Source organism: Asterias amurensis, chromosome 17, assembly GCF_032118995.1.
Source record: "Asterias amurensis chromosome 17, ASM3211899v1".
In the NCBI taxonomy this organism is placed as follows: Eukaryota; Metazoa; Echinodermata; class Asteroidea; order Forcipulatida; family Asteriidae; genus Asterias; species Asterias amurensis.
This window is the reverse complement of record NC_092664.1, coordinates 7,235,008-7,256,005: the sequence shown is the minus strand read 5'-3', so window position 1 is coordinate 7,256,005 and position 20,998 is coordinate 7,235,008. Positions and strand designations below refer to the sequence as shown.

At 37.2% G+C, this 20,998-nt stretch overlaps 1 protein-coding gene across 3 annotated transcripts in view; it reads right to left on the bottom strand.

Annotated features, from left to right (window-relative positions):
- The window catches only part of LOC139949457 (oxysterol-binding protein-related protein 1-like), a 54,099-nt gene that overhangs the window by 7,949 nt on the left and 25,152 nt on the right, over nucleotides 1–20,998 (bottom strand). For all 3 annotated transcript variants that reach the window (XM_071947800.1, XM_071947802.1, XM_071947803.1), the window contains 5 exons: nucleotides 12,684–12,860; nucleotides 10,518–10,744; nucleotides 3,118–3,328; nucleotides 1,469–1,566; nucleotides 513–689 (listed from right to left, as the gene is read on the bottom strand). In XM_071947800.1, the coding sequence (XP_071803901.1) occupies nucleotides 513–689; nucleotides 1,469–1,566; nucleotides 3,118–3,328; nucleotides 10,518–10,744; nucleotides 12,684–12,860 (890 nt within the window). The remainder of the gene's footprint in view (nucleotides 1–512; nucleotides 690–1,468; nucleotides 1,567–3,117; nucleotides 3,329–10,517; nucleotides 10,745–12,683; nucleotides 12,861–20,998) is intronic.

The following is a 20,998-nucleotide window of genomic DNA, read 5'->3' as shown; positions in this document are numbered from 1 at the left end:
GATATTTTGAGGTGAACAAAACAAATAATTGACTAGGGCGGGATTTGAAAAGGGTTTACAGAGTAGTGCTTTAACAACTAAGATATCTAGCCCTTATCTTGGTGGTCTCCCTATTTTGTCAATATCTTTGTTTCCCATACAGTCTCCGTGTGGTTTTATTTATGGAAATAAAACAGTGGTGGGCATTCCCAACTTTGGGGTAGCTCCTTCAACTAGCCGGTTCTTCAATTATTAAGTACCCTAAGGGCCATGTCACACAAGGCAATGATGTACAGCAACCATTTCTAGTTCTCGAAGAAGGGAATCCATTCACATTAGAATATTTACATACTATTCTTGGGGATCATAGGACATTGTCAGAAATATTACCAATGTGCAGAACAAGTTGTCCTGTAGGATTTACTGCAGTTGGTTATGATTGCCTCTAAGTAGCCTCGTGTAACAAGGCCCTAAGAAATAACCAAACCGATGTTTTAATATTTAAAACCGCTATGCATAAGTTTGAAACTTACTTTGGTATTGAGATTGTAACAACTCCCTTTGGGATCACTTCTAAGCTTTTCCCCCAGAACTTGAGTTTAGGGTAGATAGAGCCATGGAATTCAAAATATGGCGAAGTACAATGGAAGGCGCTGACTGGAGGATGGTGGCTAACTTGCTCCAATACTATCTTAATATCTAAGTCTTCCCTGTAATTGGAAACAAATTAATATCATGTTACTTATATCAGGCATGATATTTGGTCCTTGGAAAAAGGTTGAGACAAATTTATTGAATACAAGGGCTGACCATGTTGCATGGTGTAGGCTCTAATGGACTTTTCAGGCTTTTTAAAAACAATTTGTTCAGATTTTTCAAGGAGAACAACATCGGAAATCATAAATCAAGTAGGACGAGTATCATGACTGTTGCTGGCAGATAAACTCTGGTTACAAATAGTTATTTTGTGGAGTGTCGATGGTAACATCAATGGTGTCTAAAGCTTTACATAGTGTGGAGAATAAGATTAACTATAAACATAATAATGAATAGCAAACTTGCGGGTACAACAATGAGTAACATCTCTCCTGACGATGAGCAGGTTCGAAACGTCGAGACCAAACCGACTCTTTTCTGAGCCACCACTCCTTCAAAAGAGATTTTACTCATGGTTGTACCCGCAAGTTTACTATTCATATTTATATTTATAGTTACTCATACATACATGTACATGCAGGTGTTTCATAGCTGCCAACCTTTGCATCTTGTAACTAGGGAGGTTTTGCCATTAGTAATGTACATGAAATCAACGATGTGTCTCTTTGTGAAACCTAAAGAGTGAAGATGTGTGGCTCATCGTGAACAACAAAACAAGTATCAGACCCATCCAGTATTATTAATAAATGATAATTTGCAATTTAACTAATGGCTCCATGTTAAAGTAATCCGTAAATATAAATAAATGCAAAAGAAGGAAATAAATGAATACCTGATGAGTTCGTAGGTCTCTCCAAGTAACGGATTGAATGGTTTACTAAGCCTGTCTAGATTGGAAGCACCGGCTGCCATTACAAAAGCTGCAACATACTGCAAAGATAAAAACAAACACAAGGTAACAATGTCATACATGTACCTTCTCATTTTTGTATGGGAAATTATAAAAGGCAACAAGGCAATGCCCAGAGGATGTATGGGAGCAATTGGGGACATGGAGGCACTTTCGGGGAGGGGGGGGGGATTGAGGCAAGTGGGGGCAATAAGGAGGCAATTGGGGACATGGAGGCAATTTGGGGGGGGGGGGATTGAGCCAAGTGGGGGCAATAAGGAGGCAATTGGGGACATGGAGGCAATTTTTTGGGGGGGGGATTGAGGCAGTGGGGGCAATAAGGAGGCAATTGGGGACATGGAAGCAATTTCGGGGGGATTGAGGCAAGTGAGGGCAATAAGGAGGCAATTGGGGACATGGAAGCAATTGGGAGGGATTGAGGCAGTTGGGGTATGCTCCATTAAATGTATACGGCCGGTCCATACCCCACGCCATTGCCTTGGTTCCCCCTTGAAATGACTCAGTAGAAATATTGATGTCTCTCATAGGACTGCTCTTTAACAAAGGAAATCTACCTTGCCCTAACAAGTAAAAGTTTTCAACATTGTAGTAGTCAATCAAGTAAACCCTTAACAAACACAAAACCCATTGCCTCCGCTGCCATAGTCTTCACCTTCGTGCCTCATAAACTTTAAGATTTTACAATGTACATCTACCATTGTCTACCTTTAGCGAAAATGAAAATGGTCCTGCTCTACTCGAAAGTAAAATTCCAGGTCTGCTTTTGTAGTTGTTCATAAGCAACTCATCATCCTGTTCAAATGAAAAGTTAGTTCTGACTGAAGGAAATCCTACTGAACTGTTACCTTAGAGCTCAGTTTTCGTACTGCAGCAAAACTGTTGACTTTATATCAAATATATCATCGGGTAAAAACAAAGGAAGACCTTTGTGTTGGCTTTCCGTCTTACCTGTAAATCTAACTGATTGTGGGGCATTGTCAACAGCTGTAGTGCTTCTTACCAAGTGAATTTTTATGGTCAATAATTTTGAGAGTACAGTAATTATAAAAGGTATACCCTCCTCTATAAGTGCAAGATTTGTTGTGTAAGTAGGCAATAAGTGTTGTGCAAGTGGACTTGCGTATTTGCATAAAGTTTTTGATAAAGTTTTGTTAAATCAGTGATCGGGAGTTAGTGACGGCAGAGATTGATACGGTGTGCTGCCAATGATGGTATCGAGGCCGCTGTACTCAAACATGCACGCTTTCAAGAAGGACAAATTTTTTTTGGGATGATCTTCCCATCAAGGTACATTGTAACTCAGCAAACTCTCACAAGGAGATATACACCAAGCTGGCAACAGCCAATCTCTCTCATATCATACAAACATCAGTTAAACGTCTACATGTATGACTATAAGTTGCACAATTCAATAAATTGTGACTCATAAACCAAGACGAAAATACTGATTCTAGTAAATGAGAAATCAGCAGTTAGCTTGGCAGGATTCGAACCCACAACCTTGTGACTGTACGTCCTTCAGTCTAACTGAACCAAGGTGGCCTTTCGGTTGTACTTGTTTATGGTCTCACCTTTATTCTCTCCACTGGGTCTTCATTCATAGCTGCTTTGTATAGTAACTGGCAATGTTCTGTGTATTCACAAAACCTTTGTAAGAAGCTAAGCGGTTCATTGAAGACAACTGGCATAGTGATTTTGGAGAGTTCTTTCCCGATGCACTGTTTGAGGACTGTCCATAGACTAAACTGATCCCTCCGTATCATAACAGCTGGAAGTTGAGTCCTGCAGGAAAAAATATTTAACAACATTGTTAAAGAGGAAGGGAAATGCAAATTTAACATGGACTCATTTTTCAATAGAAACAGGCCTCATGTGAGTGGTGATCAAATGAAAAGTTTCGAACCTCACGTCATGATATAAATTGCCACATCCAGTGCAAAATTTGTCTACATGTACATCCACAACATTTGATCACATCATTTTGAGAAAAATAGGTTTGTACATTCTTGTTCAGGGATGTTTTGGAGTTAAAAACTAATGGGTCTTTACATTCCAAGGAGGAATATTTTGTCAGAGAAAATTTCAAGTTCAAGGCCATTTTGATTGAATATCATTGACATTTAAACAAGCAAGTTGCCCAACCGTTTGAAACCAATCAACTGTAAGGGCTGTGTAGGGTTGCGTGACTATGCACAGAAATAACAGTATGCATCTGTACATGTCCCACATCACAGCAGGCTGGAATAGTTTGTCATGTTATGAAAACCTCAGATGATGTTAAATGGTCAGACAGTAGGAGGGTTGACTGTGTACTTTGTAGTGCATTCACTACTGAGTATCATGTTACAGGCTGTCACAGCACATGCACGGCTACAAAATACCAGCAAAATCATGATACGGATTGACATGTATAATATTGTACTTTACATGTAGGAATGGGCAGGTTTGGCAACTTGAAAGTGGAGCTTGAAAGTAAGCTAACAAATAGTAATATCTTTACATATTTGATATTGTTGAGTAAAAATATGGGGGGGGGGGGTAAATTTTCACTTCCAGATCACGTGATGCACTTAAGGTTAAATCCAAGGCCAAAGAAGGGGGGTCAAAAAGTTATTGAACCTAAACATGTGACTACAAAAAAAGCAGATTTGGAAGGCTTAAATGCAATTTCCTTTCCAAAGACACCAATTTCAACGAAGTTTACCCAATGGTTACCAATATATGGTAGTATAAATATCGATAGTCAGGCACTTTTTGACAAAAATCAACAAGAAAGAGCATGCCGTATTTGAAACGGAATGACCCGAAAGGAACTATGCACCAGGCAAGGAGTTCCACCCTAATAAGAGATGCAGTACATCTTGGCAAAGTAAGGGTGTATGTGTGAGAATAATCAGAAAGCCTGGTTTCATGCTCAAACACCCTCCCCTAATAGAAGGAACAAAGTCTGACAGAGTGATGGAACACTTAATGTGTCATGGAAATATCTGTGGAGGAGACAGAGGCTGGCTTCAGACCTATGGTGAGATATAGAGGCAAGACCATCACCATGACACTTCGGCACTAGATAAAGATAAATGACAGGTAGAAGCTTCGCTCAAAATGAACAACAACACTCCATTAGGGGATACATGTCTTTAAAGCCTTAGGACACTTTCTGTAAACAGTATTGTCCAAAGGCCCACACTTCGTGTATCACAACTTATATATAAAATAACAAACCTGTTAAAATTTAGGCTCAATCGGTCATCGGAGTCGGGAGAAAATAACGGAAAAACCCACCCTTGTTTCCGCACGTATTGCCGTGTCATGACATGTGTTTAAAATTAATCCGTAATTCCCGCTATCGAGAATTTATAATTGTTTTATAACGTTTTCTCAAAAAGTAAAGCATTTCATGGAATAATATTTCAAGAGAAGTCTTTCACCATTACCTTCTGTAAACCCTGTAAATTATTTGTAAATCTGTGAACCTTTATTTTTGTTTCTGTTCCGAAAGTGTCCAACTGCTTTAAAGGGAGGGTACAATGTATAGTACATATACCTTTGGTAATTACTCCAAGAAGTAATGACCATAAAAATTTACTAGAGGTTTATGTAGGTAATATATAAGAAGCATTGCAGCCGTTGACACTGTTTAACATTTTGAGATTTTGTTTAACTCCCTTAAACAGGTTAAAAGGAATGGGATTTTAGAAAGAGGGATTCAAAAACTTCAATCTGAGAACTATTTCAGCATGCAATAATTCATGTAATGCTCGTGTTCAAATTATGCACTCTCTCAAAGCATGTTTTAAAACATACTAAAACAATTATTGTTCACATTTGAAAAAGAAGAATTTATGACCAACACAAAACAAAGTCAGAATTTTGTTTAGCCCTCAGGACAAGTTCAGAAGTATGTTTCTTAGCATAACGCCAATCGCTTTAATTCTAGACAATGTACGCACATCATGCCAGGCTTTATCATGGGCTATAGTAAGATGGAAATGAACTACTAAGTAGAATTGATTAACCGTAGATCCAGTAACATTACAAGTAAACATTTGCTTTTTTATCTTAAGTGCACTATGATTGTTTATCTTGTTCAAACATTGGTGGTTTACCCAAAACAAAATCATGATTTTAAGTACCAAGATTACAACTGGTGGTTTTTTATGGTTACATCAGAGCTGCTAGACGAAATGGTTTAGATAATGGAACGCTACAGATGTACAGTACCTGTTGTTTTAAAAAGGGGTAATTCTCATCAACAAATTTGAATCTGAGACGGGCTTAAAAGGCATTTCTTTGCTGAGCAAAAATTGAGTGGCGGCACCAGTCACGACAATGCTGAAACTTAATGCATTTTTTGGCCGGTAACCCATTTCTATTACACGATGCTTTTCTTAACAAGTTTTTCCGATTACAGGTTTTTTGAAATTGGGCCCAGATGGCGTCACATTTAAAAACTTTGATCTGTGCAATTCCAGGATGTACACTGAAGTAAGCATGACAATGCTCACAACTTCCTTTCAAAGCAATAAAGACCTATTTTCGTTATCAACAAACAACCACTAAGCTTGACCTTTGCCCTTCCTTTCCCTGGATGATTCTATGATCACGCTTCATATGGTCAACAAATTGAAAGTGACAAGACATTATAACATAGAGGAACCTAGGTTAGAAAAATTAAAATTAAAGAGAATTGTATGGGATTGAAACTTTAAGGAAAACAACCCAAAGGAATTATTTTAAAACTCTAGGAAAACAACTTTTCATTCTGAATTACTGACAGGTTTGAGCATTAGCATTTAAAGAACCCCCAAATCACTTTGCTTATTTTTATTGCCACAAGTGAAATACATGTTAGTGTATGTAGTATGAACTGCAAAGGATAATATAGTTGCCAAAAACATGAACCCTTATAATTCATGTAGCACTTTGTGGCATGCTGTCACCAGGCGGTCAAGAGCGTTGCACTCGAGCTCCTGTGACTCTGATCAGTGGGTCTTGGCACGTGTCCTTGTAAGCTGTCATTAAAGCATGACACTTAACAATTATTGATTCGTCCTTCCGAAGAAAGACGTAGGTCCGGTGTTTTTGTTTGTTGTAATGTAAGTAAAATAAACCAATAAATCTCGCTAACATGTACACAATGTATCTTTTAAGAGAAGGGGTTTTATGTCACAGTATTTCTTGCAGATTGCTTTTACACATTCTACATGGTTAAACCTAGTACACTGTATGACTCCTTGTTTTTGCCTTTGAAAAATAGATCACTACAATAGGGTCTACCTCTAGAGTAGTACAGTAGTAAAAGCACTCAAAAACTGTTGTTGTGTTTAATTATTAATTCTTTATAAATTGGTTTTCTTTCATTGTGGAACTTCCTTTGAATTTCAAATGAGTGCATTTTCTTCTGCTTTTGGCTACACTACATTGTAAATTTCTTGGTTCAAAACAAATGCTCACATAAATACAAGCATAAAAAACAATTAGAAGTAGATGGTACCAGCATATTGGGTCCATGACAATGCGTCACTACCACCTGAAATTGTCACGAGTTTGAAGTTTTTTAGGGCCAGGGAATGATGATCAAAAGGATTCTTGTTTTTAATAATAATAATAATATGGATTTATAATGCGCACTTTTCCAGAAAACCAATCAAGGCGCCCACACAAAATGAAAACATTATACGATAGAAAATGAAGAATAAACAAAACATAATGAAACCCAATGACAGTACAGTACATAGTATGTAGATTCTAAAAGACCATGGCCAGAAACGGCTTGTAACTAAAATGCCCATAGCGGCCAATCGGCTGCAAGATATAACCTTCTTTCACTAAAAAAAAGAGATCAGAAAAGTAAAGGTCATGTCCTGAAATGACATATTTCCAATATTTTCCATATTAACATGTCATATTTCGTTCAAAAACACAACTGAATTTTTGTTTCAGATAATTTGTTCAGACAATTTCGCTTGAAAAACAATTGTATGATAAACTCTTTCTAGGGTTAATCATAAACCAGTAAAATAATGATTGACAAGAAAAAGTGCATTGTAAAGGGTACCACTTTTCTGCCGGCATGATATCAGCTTATTGCAATGGTTGCAACTTCTTTTAAAGGCAGTGGACACTATTGGTAATTGTCAAAGACTAGCCTTCACAGTTGGTGTATCTCAACATATGCATAAAATAACAAACCTGTGAAAATTTGAGCTCAATCGGTCATCGAACTTGCGAGATAATAATGAAAGAAAAAAACACCCTTGTCACATGAAGTTGTGTGCATTTAGATGGTTGATTTCGAGACCTCAAGTTCTAAATACGAGGTCTCGAAATCAAATTCGTGGAAAGTTACTTCTTTCTCAAAAACAATGGCACTTCAGAGGGAGCCGTTTCTCACAATGTTTTATATCATCAACCTCTCCCCATTACTCGTCACCAAGAAAGGTTTTATGCCAATATTTATTTTGAGTAATTACCAATAGTGTCCACTGCCTTTAATCATAAACCGGTAAAATAATGATTGACAAGAAAAAAGTGCATTGTGAAGGGTACCACTTTTCTGCCGGCATGATATCAGCTTATTCCAATGGTTGCAACTTCTTTTAAGTATGACCTGGAACCACCCCTATATCAAAGGTCTCTCCAACATTCAGTATTTTGATGGGATTTCCTGGCTTAAAGGATTCAGGTACTTTTTCAAAATGTCTACAGATTTACATTAAACTTACAGGGTTTGAAGATAATGATGATAGAAAGCTTCTCATAAAATATTACTTGCTGAAGTCGTGGTTTTTGGAAATTTAGTAAAACAAGTCACAAAATAATTTTTGTGTCAGTGAGACGAAAATTATTTTAGCATGTAAAAACCCATTAACCAGTTATGATATTATACCATAAACATAGCATAACTGGTTAATAAGATTTTACATAAACTGATATGAAAATTATTTGTTTTTCTCATTTCTCAAAAACTACAGCACCTCAGTAAGTAAAATTTCCAGGGAAGCTTTCTACTATCATTATCTTTAAACTGTGTAAGTTTAGTTTAAATCTGTGGACATTGTGTTTTGTGTTAGGAAAAAGTACATAGACCCCTTAAACAAACAACTTTTACTTTGGATTAACATTGACGATCTTGACCAGCTAGTTTGTCTTCTTCTTTTTCATTTGTAACATGTATAATAAATTGTATTAAATTTCTACTTTATAATGAACAAATATAAATTAATTGAATTTTGACCATCAGTTATTGACCTACGTACATGTAGCACCAACCCACAACTTTGAAAAACATTGAGAATCTGAACGGGCCTCACTGTGGGATTCTCTGCTTTCAACGCGCGCAAAGCACAACACTTTAACACGGGCTGAACATGCAGAATTCTAGCAGTCATGATACTTGACCCAGAACTCTAGTTTCTTTCACCTTTAACATTTTCAGTTACATGTCTGCTGGACTAGTAAGCCTGATGGTGTTTTAGTAACCACAAATAATTTGTCCTGGTGTTCCTGATGGTATAGTAGATAATGACTTCCTGTCTAAACTGAATTTAATGCGATTTTAAAGCACCACTGATGATTTATAGCGCCTGTGATTTACTTGTTATATTTCTGAAACATTAAATTTAATAAGTTAATAAATACACTTGGACCCAATATTTTTTGCTGGTATATATGTATATTTGGCATTTTTAAGGGTATTTTGTTTTTCAAGGCAATGAACACTATTGGTAATTACTCAAATAGTTGTAGCTATTTATGCGCCCTTTGACTGTGCCAGCAATATTTTTTTTCCAGGTTTTTTTTGTTTTCCCACAACTTTCAGAACAATTTATTTTATACATTGTAAATATTTGTCTCTCCTTAATCAATTATTTCTTAAATAATGTAAAATAGTGTAATTTTTTTCTTATTTTTTAATCTCTGTATATTTTCCTGTAATTCGACCTCTGGTCGCCATAGGAATTTGTTTTTAAAATAATGAACCAATTATGAAATGAAATGAAATGAACACGTACTTGGTAAAAAGCAATGGAGAGCCAGTGATATTATAAAACATTGTGAGAAACAGCTCCCTCTTAAGTAGCGCAGAAAGAAGTAATACTTTCCACTGAAATATTTGAATTTGATTTTGAGACATCAGAATTAGATGCTAACTTACAAAATTATAATTTTTGGTACACTTAGTTATACATTTTGTTTAAAATTTTGCTATCATGGGCAGCGCGCCATATCGATGCAGCACGCCATATTGATACAACTCGTCAGTAACCCCTGGTAGGGCTACACTGAAAACAAAAACACAGATTGGCACCCAAGTTTGCGTGCAAGCGTGATTAAAACTTTCAGGACGCGTATGTCAAAACGCAAGTAACTAATGCAATTCTTTACATGGTCATCCTCAACTGCATACAGTTAGATAAAAACAAGATGTAAGAAGAATGAGAGGGGACCAGTTGCTCTATGAGTTAATGCCTCTTTTGCGGGCTATCATACTTGTACATGATCGGCAACAATAGCTCCACAGCACCTTGTAAAATATTACATCTTGCAGGAAATACTGTATGTTACAGCGCCAGGAGCGTCACTGAGTGACTGACATGTGCGCTATATAAGAAGCCACAATTATCATTATTATTACTTGAACGGTGGATCTGCCCAATGTGGTTTACTTGGTGTTGTAACAGCAGTAGTACATAGCTTTTAAATCTGGCGCATTCTAAATGGTTTCTTTATGATTTTTTTGTGAGTTTGAACTGAAGTCCCCCTCCCCTAAACAACCAGGTCAGGAATTTCATCATTCAGAGTGCAAGGCCATTTTCATTTTGCAAAGGGCACTTCCATTGGAAAATCTTGAAGTCTATGGAAACTTTTGAAGGGGCAAACTTATGAAGGGGCACCAAGGCCAAGACGAGGGCATCAGAGGCTATATGACCTCCCTGAAATTCCAGGCCAGAACAATAACCCTGCTTACCTTGCACAGCCTGGTATTACTATATCTGTCTTTCCATTCGCAATCGTCTTGGACTCCTCGGACATCTTTTCTTCTTTACTCTTCTTATCTGACCTTTGACTTTCAGGGGTCGGGTCAGAGACCTGTAACCTCTCTAGGGAACTCTGCATCCCGTCCGTCATACTGTGAAAACTGTCCGTGTCACTCAGGGCGTCGGCAAAATCAAGAGATGCCCTTTCACTCAGATCCTGGGATGGTGAAAAGCACAAAAATAATGATAAAAAACGATATACATTGTAGGGCTTACAAATGTTGCTCCCGTTTCTCGTGTTCAAATGGTCAAGCGCTCTGATGAGCAGAGTGCGAGTTCCAGTCCTGCCGTCGATTTCACCAAACTTTTTCTAACTTAGGATTAATCTTAGGACTAATGGGACGGGTCCCAGCATTGAACTATAACAGCATTGAACTATAACATGAAAGTCTTAAGATTAATCCTAAGTTAGGACTAGTTGCTCGTCCTAACTCAAGATAGGATTAATCCTGGTCTTTCGTGTGAGGCTGCAGGTCTTGATGCTTGTGTAAGACACTTAACCATTATTTGTTTGATTGCACCTCACAATTTATAAGCTCCAACAATAGGATGAGAATAACGGCGATTGAAAGCAAACAGGGCCCAATTTCATAAAGCTGTTTAGCAGAAAATTCTGTTTAAAAAATTTCTTTGTAACGCCAGAAATGACCGGGGAAATGACCAGTCGCATCTGCACAGTATTCTAGCTGGTAACCTATTTTTGTTAAGTAAACTTTTGTTGTGCTAAGCAAATTTACCCCTATTATATTCTGAGGACAAGGCAGCCATGGACTCAAGTATATGCCGAATGATGAGACATAAACAGGCATGAGAATGGGTGATGATAAAAACACAGGAAAAAAATTCAGTTGATTTGAAATGTCAGTATTCCATCACTTTGTGTGCAAAGCACACATCACGAGCGCGCAGCGCGAAGTCCCTTACGCCTGGGGTCCAGGGCCCGGTTAAGGGCCCTGGGAATTTTAGAAGCTCTGTGGTGGTCTCTGATGCATTTCTGACACCTATTTTTCCAGGTAGAAGTGAGCTACTTTTGATGATTTTTCCTTTCTTTTAACAAAAATAATAGGTTTAAGGGAAAATAAGGAATGTAAAGCTCAAACAATTCGAAACAATTTTGGCTTCGCTTGCGATTTTGTTACAATTCCAGAAAAAAATGGAAAACAAAAATAATAATAATATTTTTATTTTTATTTCTGCCCTTGGAAATGCTTTTTTTCTCACCAACAACCATTTTTATAGGTTCTTGATTTGAAATTCGGTTGTGTAAAAGAAATTCTTTTGCAATTAAATGTTTGTGGTTTTATTTACTGATCCGTCGGCGACGCACATTAAAAAATATATATATATTTGGCGAGAGCGATGTGTTTTTGAGAAAGAGGTTGTTTTTCAGCATCTATATATAGGGTATAACTGGAACGAGTGTTCGATGGTTCCCAATATATCTTTCGCTGGTTGTGAGGCAATAACAGGTACCAGTTTTCCATGGCCTGCCGGCGATCTCAGGTTCGTGCAGCGCCGCTCATTGGTTCGTGTACAAACCTGCACGTACACAGTACATATGGTGCAAAACACGTGCATTGTTTTTTCAGTAGACTTGTCTCCACACGTGTTATCTTTGCTGCAGCAGCAAGCGCATTACACGCAAACATTATCGAACCGTACCACTATAAACGAAGCGAGGAATGAGGCAAGTTTATACATCTGTCGCTGCTGCTGCATGCATGCGCGATGCCAGGAAGACCACAAGCCGTAAACTGGGCCAGCTGCTGGACGGCAATTTATTGTTTTAGGTGCCGTTTTTTCATGAACGCCGTGTGGATCCGCGATAATAACAATTACAAAGGTTAACTTACATTTTCTGACTAGAGAAGAGGGATTAGAGAAATCCAAATGTATACCCTCAAAAACCTACCCCCCGAATTTTATAGCAAATTCACATCGAACTCGGAGACCACAATTTGAAAGGAAAAAAAAAACGGAATTCCGGTTTAAACCGGAAGATTCTCGTGAAAAGTGTGAAGACCGTTTCAAGGCAAACATGTACATAAATTTGTATACATCTTGAATTAAATCCTGAACATTCATTTCTAATTTACCTCAGCACAAGGGTTTTCTGCGTTGCTGGCCTCCGTCTTGGCATCATATAAACTCCCACTGTGAGAAGAAAACTTGGACAGTTGCTCCAAGTTGTGATGTTCCTGTGCTAAGGCCTGCAGGCCATCCTGGAGGATACGTGACTTCTCTAAGGCTTGGGAGAGCTCGAGTTTACGCAGCTGGAAAATAAACATCCAAAACAAATGGATTTAGAATCACTATTCAAACATGTAGGGGCCTACATGTTTTTGTACCCATACTATAGATAATGATCAGTGAGGGTATCGGTTTTTTATGTACCAGAGCTGCAAACCTTGCATCTCTCAGCCACAGAGATTTTGTGCAACAATCAGGGCGATATTTCAAATTTACTTTAAAAATACTTTGATTATATATTTGTTATAATACAAAAACATACAATTCTTAAATTACCAGTTACATTTCCTGCTAGGACCATCTCTGGAATTAGGTCTCTCTTTTTATAATTTATGGGAACAATGATGTAAATGATGTAAGGTGACAGTTGGTCAACATGTTCCTGGCATCACATGGAAAGTACAAATCGTCACCTCAGGTCTACATTGTACATGCTCATAATAGTCAAAAGGTCACTAAATGAAAAACTTGTATTAATTTGAAAGATAATCAAAATCAACACATAAATGATTAACTAAGAAAAAGAATCTCTTTTTGCTATAGCAATTACTTGGAAGATCACTCTTGATCAAATTGCACTAAATGACCTTAGCCTCATTTAGGCAATGATGCACCAAATTAACGTCGGCAGTAAATCTCCCTTTCTGGTAGATTGTTCAGGCACCAGTGTTACACCATTTAACATATCACTTAAATGACTTCAATGTTTGTGTAGTCCTACACTCTGAATCAATGGTAAAACTGATGAGTGTGTACAGAGCTACCGGCAAATGTGAGAAATGAATTGTGAATTACAATGTATTAAATGGTCAATCAGAAGAGGGTTTAATAGTCGGCAGATCTTGCCTGACTCAATTTACTGAATGGAGACAGAAAGAGATGTTACTGGTACACATTAATAGTACATAAATCTATTTCAAACCAGTACAAGAGAAATCTGTCATCTAAAGTATAGTCAAAGTCAATAAAATAGCTTTTGAAGCTCCTAAATGTTAAATGGCCAAAAATGGTTAGTTACATTTACAACACCCGAGGACAGGTCACACAGTCATCTCCAAAGACGTTTAACTGGCTTTCTCGGTGTTAATACAAATCAAATGAAATATTTTTTTATGAACTATGGACTAGTGGAATTACTAGTTAACTAAATAACTCCAAATGTTGGCACAGGAAATAACAAAATAATTCATTCTACAAAAGGAGCTCCACAAAAATGAACCATGATTTAAAAACTCTAGGCAACATGCAAAATGAAGTATGACCTTTCCCGAACAATCATCCATACCCAATCAAGACAATGGCTGACCATACCACCATGACCACTTGAAACAAACTCAGGTCTTTCATCCAAAAGATACTCAAACTGGAATAATGGATAATGTGTCCTTGGATAATATCATTAGCACATGTTACACATGATGTCAAAATAATAAATAACATAAATCATTCTTTGCTAGACCAGACTTGGGTAATCACTTTCAATTAAGATACTTATTCATGCAGCAATGGACATTAAAGGCAGTGGACACTATTGGTAATTGTCAAAACAATTATTAGCATAAAACCTTACTTGGTAATGAGTAAAGGAGAGCTGTTGCTAGTATAAAACATTGTGAGAAACGGCTCCCTCTGAAGTAACGTAGTTAACGAGAAAGAAGTAATTATCCACGAATTAGATTTCGAGACTTCAGATTTAGAATTTGAGGTCTCGAAATCAAGCATCTGAACGCACACGACTTTGTGTAACCAGGGTGTTTTTTGATCATTATTATCTTGCAACTTCAACGACCAATTGAGCTCAAATTTTCACAGGTTTGTTGTTTTATGCGTATGATGAGATCCACCAAGTGAGAAGACTGGTCTTTGACAATTACCAATAGTGTCCAGTGTCTTTAAAGGTGACTCTACCCAGAAAGGTTAAAGACTACAGACTGCACTGTTCTACACAGTATGTTCCAATATTTTGTTCTCTGGCAAAAATATGCATTTAATCAGTCAGTCTTCCCCTGACTGACGAACTGAGTGAGGTGGTAAAAATCAGGATTGATGGTTGAAGCCAAATTTATGCAGCACTCAAACGAATGTGCGTTATCACCAAGAGTTATTGAATGTAAAGATCAAGAAAAAGCTAACAAATGATCAACAAATAAAATGTTTAACTAAGAAAAGTTCTCTTTTGGCTATAGCAAATACATAGAAGACCACTCATTGATCAAATTGCACTAAATGACCTTAGTATCATGCAGGCAAATATGCTTCAAATTAACATCAGTGGTAAAAATCTCCCTTTCTGGTAGATTGTTCAGGCACCAGTGTTACACCATTTAACATATCACTTTAAATGACTTCAATGTTTGTGTAGTCCTACACTCTGAATCAATGGTAAAACTGATGAGTGTGTACCGAGCTACCGGCAAATGTGAGAAATGAATTGTGAATTACAATGTATTTAAAAATGGTCAATCAGAAGAGGGTTTAATAGTCGGGAGATCTTGCTGAACTCTATTTACTGAATGGAGATAGAAAGAGATGTTACTGGTACACATTTGTACATCAAACCAGTACAGGAGGAATCTGTCGATCTAATAATTAAAAGCATATTTGGTTTGCGGTAACACCATGTGTGTATCTACTTGCCAGGTAGAGTTGTTCTTAGGGAACTGTCTTGCTTTATTCTACTGCCGTGGAGTAGATAATCGGAGGTTCGGGAGACTTCTCAGTTCTGAAAAGAACTGTCCTGCTTTTTAACTATTACCAGGGCGGATGGTATAGAAATTAGACTGGACTACTACTTTAGCTTATAGGATCGTAATTAACTGTACTGCCGCGGAGTCAGTTCTGAAATTGGTCTCAACGTTTCGACTAGCTTGCTCTAGTCATCGTCAGTCTCCTGACCATTCGCCCTGGTAATAGTTAAAAAGCAGGACAGTTCTTTTCAGAACTGAGAAGTCTCCCGAACCTCCGATTATCTACTCCACGGCAGTAGAATAAAGCAAGACAGTTCCCTAAGAACAACTCTACCTGGCAAGTAGATACACACATGGTGCTACCGCAAACCAAATATACATTGATACCTCACCATGCAACGCCTCAAATCCTATTAATTAAAGTAAATAATTATCATTATTTTAATCAGGATTTCCTTACATAGGCAGTGAGCTAAACTGTATTTAAAGGCACTGGACACTATTGCTAATAATACATGTACTCAAAATAATTATTAGCATAAAACCTTACTTGGTAACGAGCAATGGAGAGCTGTTGATAGTATTTCACTTTGTGAGAAACAGCCCCCTCTGAAGTAAAGTTTAAAAAGGAAGTAGGCCTAATTCTTCACTAGAAGGCAACAGACAGAGCTCTGTAGTATCCAACAGATGTTAAGACTTTTCTTCTTGTAAAGAAGTACCCCTAACTAAGAAGAGAATTCCTGAGTTTCCAAGAACACAACAATGAAGACACAATAGCAGAGGGAGGGGTGCACCATACCATGAGTATCCACCCCCTCCCCAAACACACTAATTTACTCTTAAACCGAATTAAACCCCCACCCCCTATGAAATCTTCTTTAAAAGAACTTCTGACTCGGGAATTCTCTGAGATTCTGAATCCGAGCACACAATGAATACACAATAGGGAAAGGTATTCCATGCCCCTATCCAGCACCAAACACAACTGCCTCCATACTGGGTGGGGCACAAAATCATACTCTAGGTAAGATTTCAAGTTTTAAACAAACATCAATACAGACGAACAAAACCAAAAGGTATCAAGATTAACATAGTAATCAACGGTTGTACTTGAGCCCCTTTCACATGAGCGCTGCAAACGAGGGTCCCTGGTTAAGGGCGCCAGCCGTCTGTCACCTTTACCGCGTGCGATTTTTTAGCGAGCATTCACACGAAACGCACACACACATGTAAACATACGTCCCTCGTTTGGGTAGGCCTACTGCATGGACAAAAGTCTACAAGCAAGAGGTTTGAGTTAAAACAAAAACCTTACAGTTAAAAGGAATAAAATACATCAATTTCATTGAAATCAATTTTATTTTAAATCACATAAAATGTAGAATATTTTAAATACATTTGCGATAACGTAACTCTCATCCCGGCGGCCAGCCGGAAGGGGGTTACGTTTTCAAAGCTAAAAAAAGAAAAACACAAAATTCCACGATTCAAATAGATTTTTGGACATTAAAAGCGCTACATTGTTGAATGAAAATGTTTTTTAGATATGGAATTATTGATGAGACATAACAAATGGTGAATTAAAACATCGAAAAGCTTTGCCAAATGACGTAGCTTCCGATTGAACGATGTTTTTGCTTCAAGGTTTGGGCTGGTTTAGCATCCGGCCACAAAACCCACCAGCCAAATGGATCGTAGTCCAGCGTTGAGCAGATATACATATGTACATGTATGTACATGTACATGTATATGCATGCTATAGTTCGCCCATTTCTTCCTCCATAGTTCTTCACGTGTCAACGCAGCGGTCCCTCGTTACGATCGCAGGCATTCGGTTCAGACGATGGCTCCCCATGATTATAACATCGATGCGATTTTTAAGAGGAGGTCTCGATCTGTGTTATGAACAACACGGGACCCAAGTAATTTCGTAACATACATAGCATTCACACGACGTGGATTTGCGATTTCATAACATCGATGTTATGAAATCGCATGGGACCCTCGTTTGCAGAGCTCGTGTGAATGGGCCTTTTGTCAGGAAGCTGAAGTATTTTAATGATAACACCCGGATTCTTAATCTATTTTAAAGTACTATTTTATCCTTGTTGACTTTTTGTGCAATCACTTGGTTTAATTCACTTTCAGTTTTTAATAGGCAAAAACTAGTTCGCATTACCAAACAAGCCAGTAGGATTATTGGTTCAGATAATGACGGTCTTCAGGAATTAGTTAAGAATAGACTTATGAGTAAGTTCCACTGTGTTTTGTCTGACAACACACATCCCCTTTACCCACTGATTGTTCACAACAAATCTAGTGTAGGATCTGTCAACTAAGCCTTTAAGACTAACAGGTTCAAGAACTCATTTTTACCTATTGCTATCCATAATTTTAACTGTGATTTTATTAGATAACTGTAATGCATCCAGCCCTATGTACTGCCTTAATTGTTTATTATTGTTTTATTTGATTTTCTGGCATCTCCTGTGCAATTTGGCCTCTTTTAATTTGGGGAGGGGGTCCACTACCCAATCATGCTTTAGCGTTTGACTGTTTGTTTGTTTGTTTGTTTGTTTGTTTGTTTGTTTGTTTGTTTGTTTATATAAACTTTAATGATTTTTACTTACATTAAGGTTATTGTTTTATGTTGTATTGTGGTAATTCTTGTGGCAATTTTACATTTTAATATTTTATATGTTGCTGTACAATAGGATTGTAAATTTCATGTATTTTTATATACTTGACGAATAAGCCATTCAATTCAATTCAATTCAATTCAATAGTAAAAACCAAAGTTATGTGCTTAAGTGTACACATTTAACAAATTGGCTTTTCCATTGCTGATATTATTATAACAATAAATAATAATAATAATAATAAAACACATGTGTCAAATCCATTAAGAATGTTCCCAGACGCTTAAAACTATCACTAAACCACAAAATTATGGTAATTATCTTGCAATTTATACAAGAAAATGACATAATGCAGTCAATATAACATAAAACTGTTTATAATAATACACATAAATGCAGAAATGCAATGACATGAGTCGTTGAATGCAGACAGAAATAGGGTCAATTGACAGCTTTAGCAGAGGCTTAACCCAGATTTTTGAAAAGCCGCAGTGTTGTGTCTGCTGTCAACAGAAATGGTAGTAGCTGAAATCACGTGGTGCGGATTCAGTCTACTGTATACATTACTTTCAGTTTTAATCCAATAACATTAAAAATATGTAGGCCTGCATTTTTATTTCTTCAAAAGGATTAATGCCTGCCAACCCAAAGTACATTAAAGGAACACGTTGCCTTGGATCGGTCGAGTTGGTCTTTGAAAATCGTTCTGTAACCGTTTGTTGTAAAATGTATATGGTTAGAAAGATATTGTAAAAGTAGAATACAATGATCTACATAAATATGCCTCGAAACTGCGTGGTTTTCTTTTTACTCTATCGACTAACATGGTCGGCCATTTATGGGAGTCAAAATTTTGACTCCCATAAATGGCCGACCGTGATAGTTCGCGACGTAAAAGGAAAACCGTGCAATTTCGAGTGATACTTGTGTGGATCATTATATTCTACTTTTAAAACATCTTTCTAACCATATGCATTTCATAACAAACGGTTTTAAACGCTTTTAATAGACCAACTCGTCCGATCCAAGGCAACGTGTTCCTTTACTAACAAAATTAAAAATGAGTCCTTTATCACACCCGAAGGGTGTACTGTACCGACTCAATATTTTTTTCTCGCAAGGTACATTGTATGCAGAGCTTTGTTTTTGAAATAAGACCTATATTCCTCATATTTATAAATACATAGTACCCTGAAATGGTTTCCTATCATGCCTATTCTGAAAGTAAAGCATTTTGGCCCCCAAAGTCAAAGTTACTTGTTCTGAAATAGCATTTGAAGGCCCCCAAATCACAGATTCTCAGAAAATAGCACCCCCAAATCACAGTTACACATACATTTGTACTAAAATATGATTACCACAGCAGAAACAAGCCCAAAATAAATTCATTGAGAACAAACTCTGCCAAAATACTGTTACTGCTTTTGATAAAACATGATCCAATGGTGACATTTTTACTAGTTGACTGGAAATAAGCCCATGAGCGTGCACAAAATCACTAACAAAACAGGATCTACCCATTGTTGTTTTATAACTGAACTTAAAACATGACATGGAAATATTTGCTGCAACTTTCAAAGGCTGGTCGCATGGTGTGTTTATTGGATTGGGCGAGAACGAATCTACTCTACCAACAAAAACACAGGGTTTGCCCTACAGTTTAGTAACGGACCAGTAGGACTAGTTACCTTACTAGTAATTTCATTTAGTCTGTCAGCATTTACACTTGGCCTTCAAGAAAGACTCTGCTGGGGTGGAAATGCTTGGCCATCAACGTTTTTAAATTTAAAACCATAGGTCCAGGCGGTTGCAAGTTGGTTGCAACAGCTAATTCTATTTTCAGCTGATTACATGCACTTGTCCAAGTTTCATGCAAATAGGGATTCATGAGTCAATACTAAACTAGCCATACTGGACTACATGAAGTGAACTTTGACTGGTTCTTGTGAGTTTAAACTGGCAATTGACCAGCAAACAACTGCTAATTAAGGGAGATACGCATGTACATGTACCTTTCCTTTTTCAATTTCTTTTCTGGGGTCTTTACCAATGTAAATGCCCCTTCATGTACATTTATAAACTTGGGTTTGATAACACAAATCCCTTCTTACTGTGAATGAATGTGCATGTCATAATAAGTTTCAGCTTCATCAGTCAAGGTTTTGAGAACAAAAGTGAAAATCACAGAGCAATTTTTTCAGAATTGCGTAAATACGATAGTACATGCTGAAATAATTTGTGTCTCCTGAGACAATTTCGTATTCGCGACATTGTTTTACTCATCTCACAAAAACTACATCACCTCAGCAAGTAATATTTTAAGAGAAACTTTCTTCCATTGTTATCTTCAAACCGTGTAAGTTTAATGGTTTAATGTAAATCTGTGTACAATCTGTTATGTGTCCTACATTACATGCATTAAGTACAAAAACCCTACTCACTCAATTATTAACATGGATGATTACAACTACCAGGATGGTCACTGTAAAATGCAAATGCATCCATTGTTTATTCAAAGGGAAACATGTGGGAGTTCAAGTACATGCTACTCTACACCCACTTGTGTATAGTGTAACAGATGTTAGTCAAATAATGCTGTATTTATGAATCCACCAGGTACATGTACAGTCATTTATGCCTTACATAATTAACTCAACTGCAGCATTCTAACCATACAAGTATTTTTTGTCACTAACTTGGGGGGTCAGACAATGAAAGGTCAACAAACTTTCATTGAATACCACACACTGAACTGGGGAAAGTGTGAGTGAACTGTAGTTATTCATGTAGTTTATATTGTAAACAAATTATACAACAGGGGATAATGCGGAACTG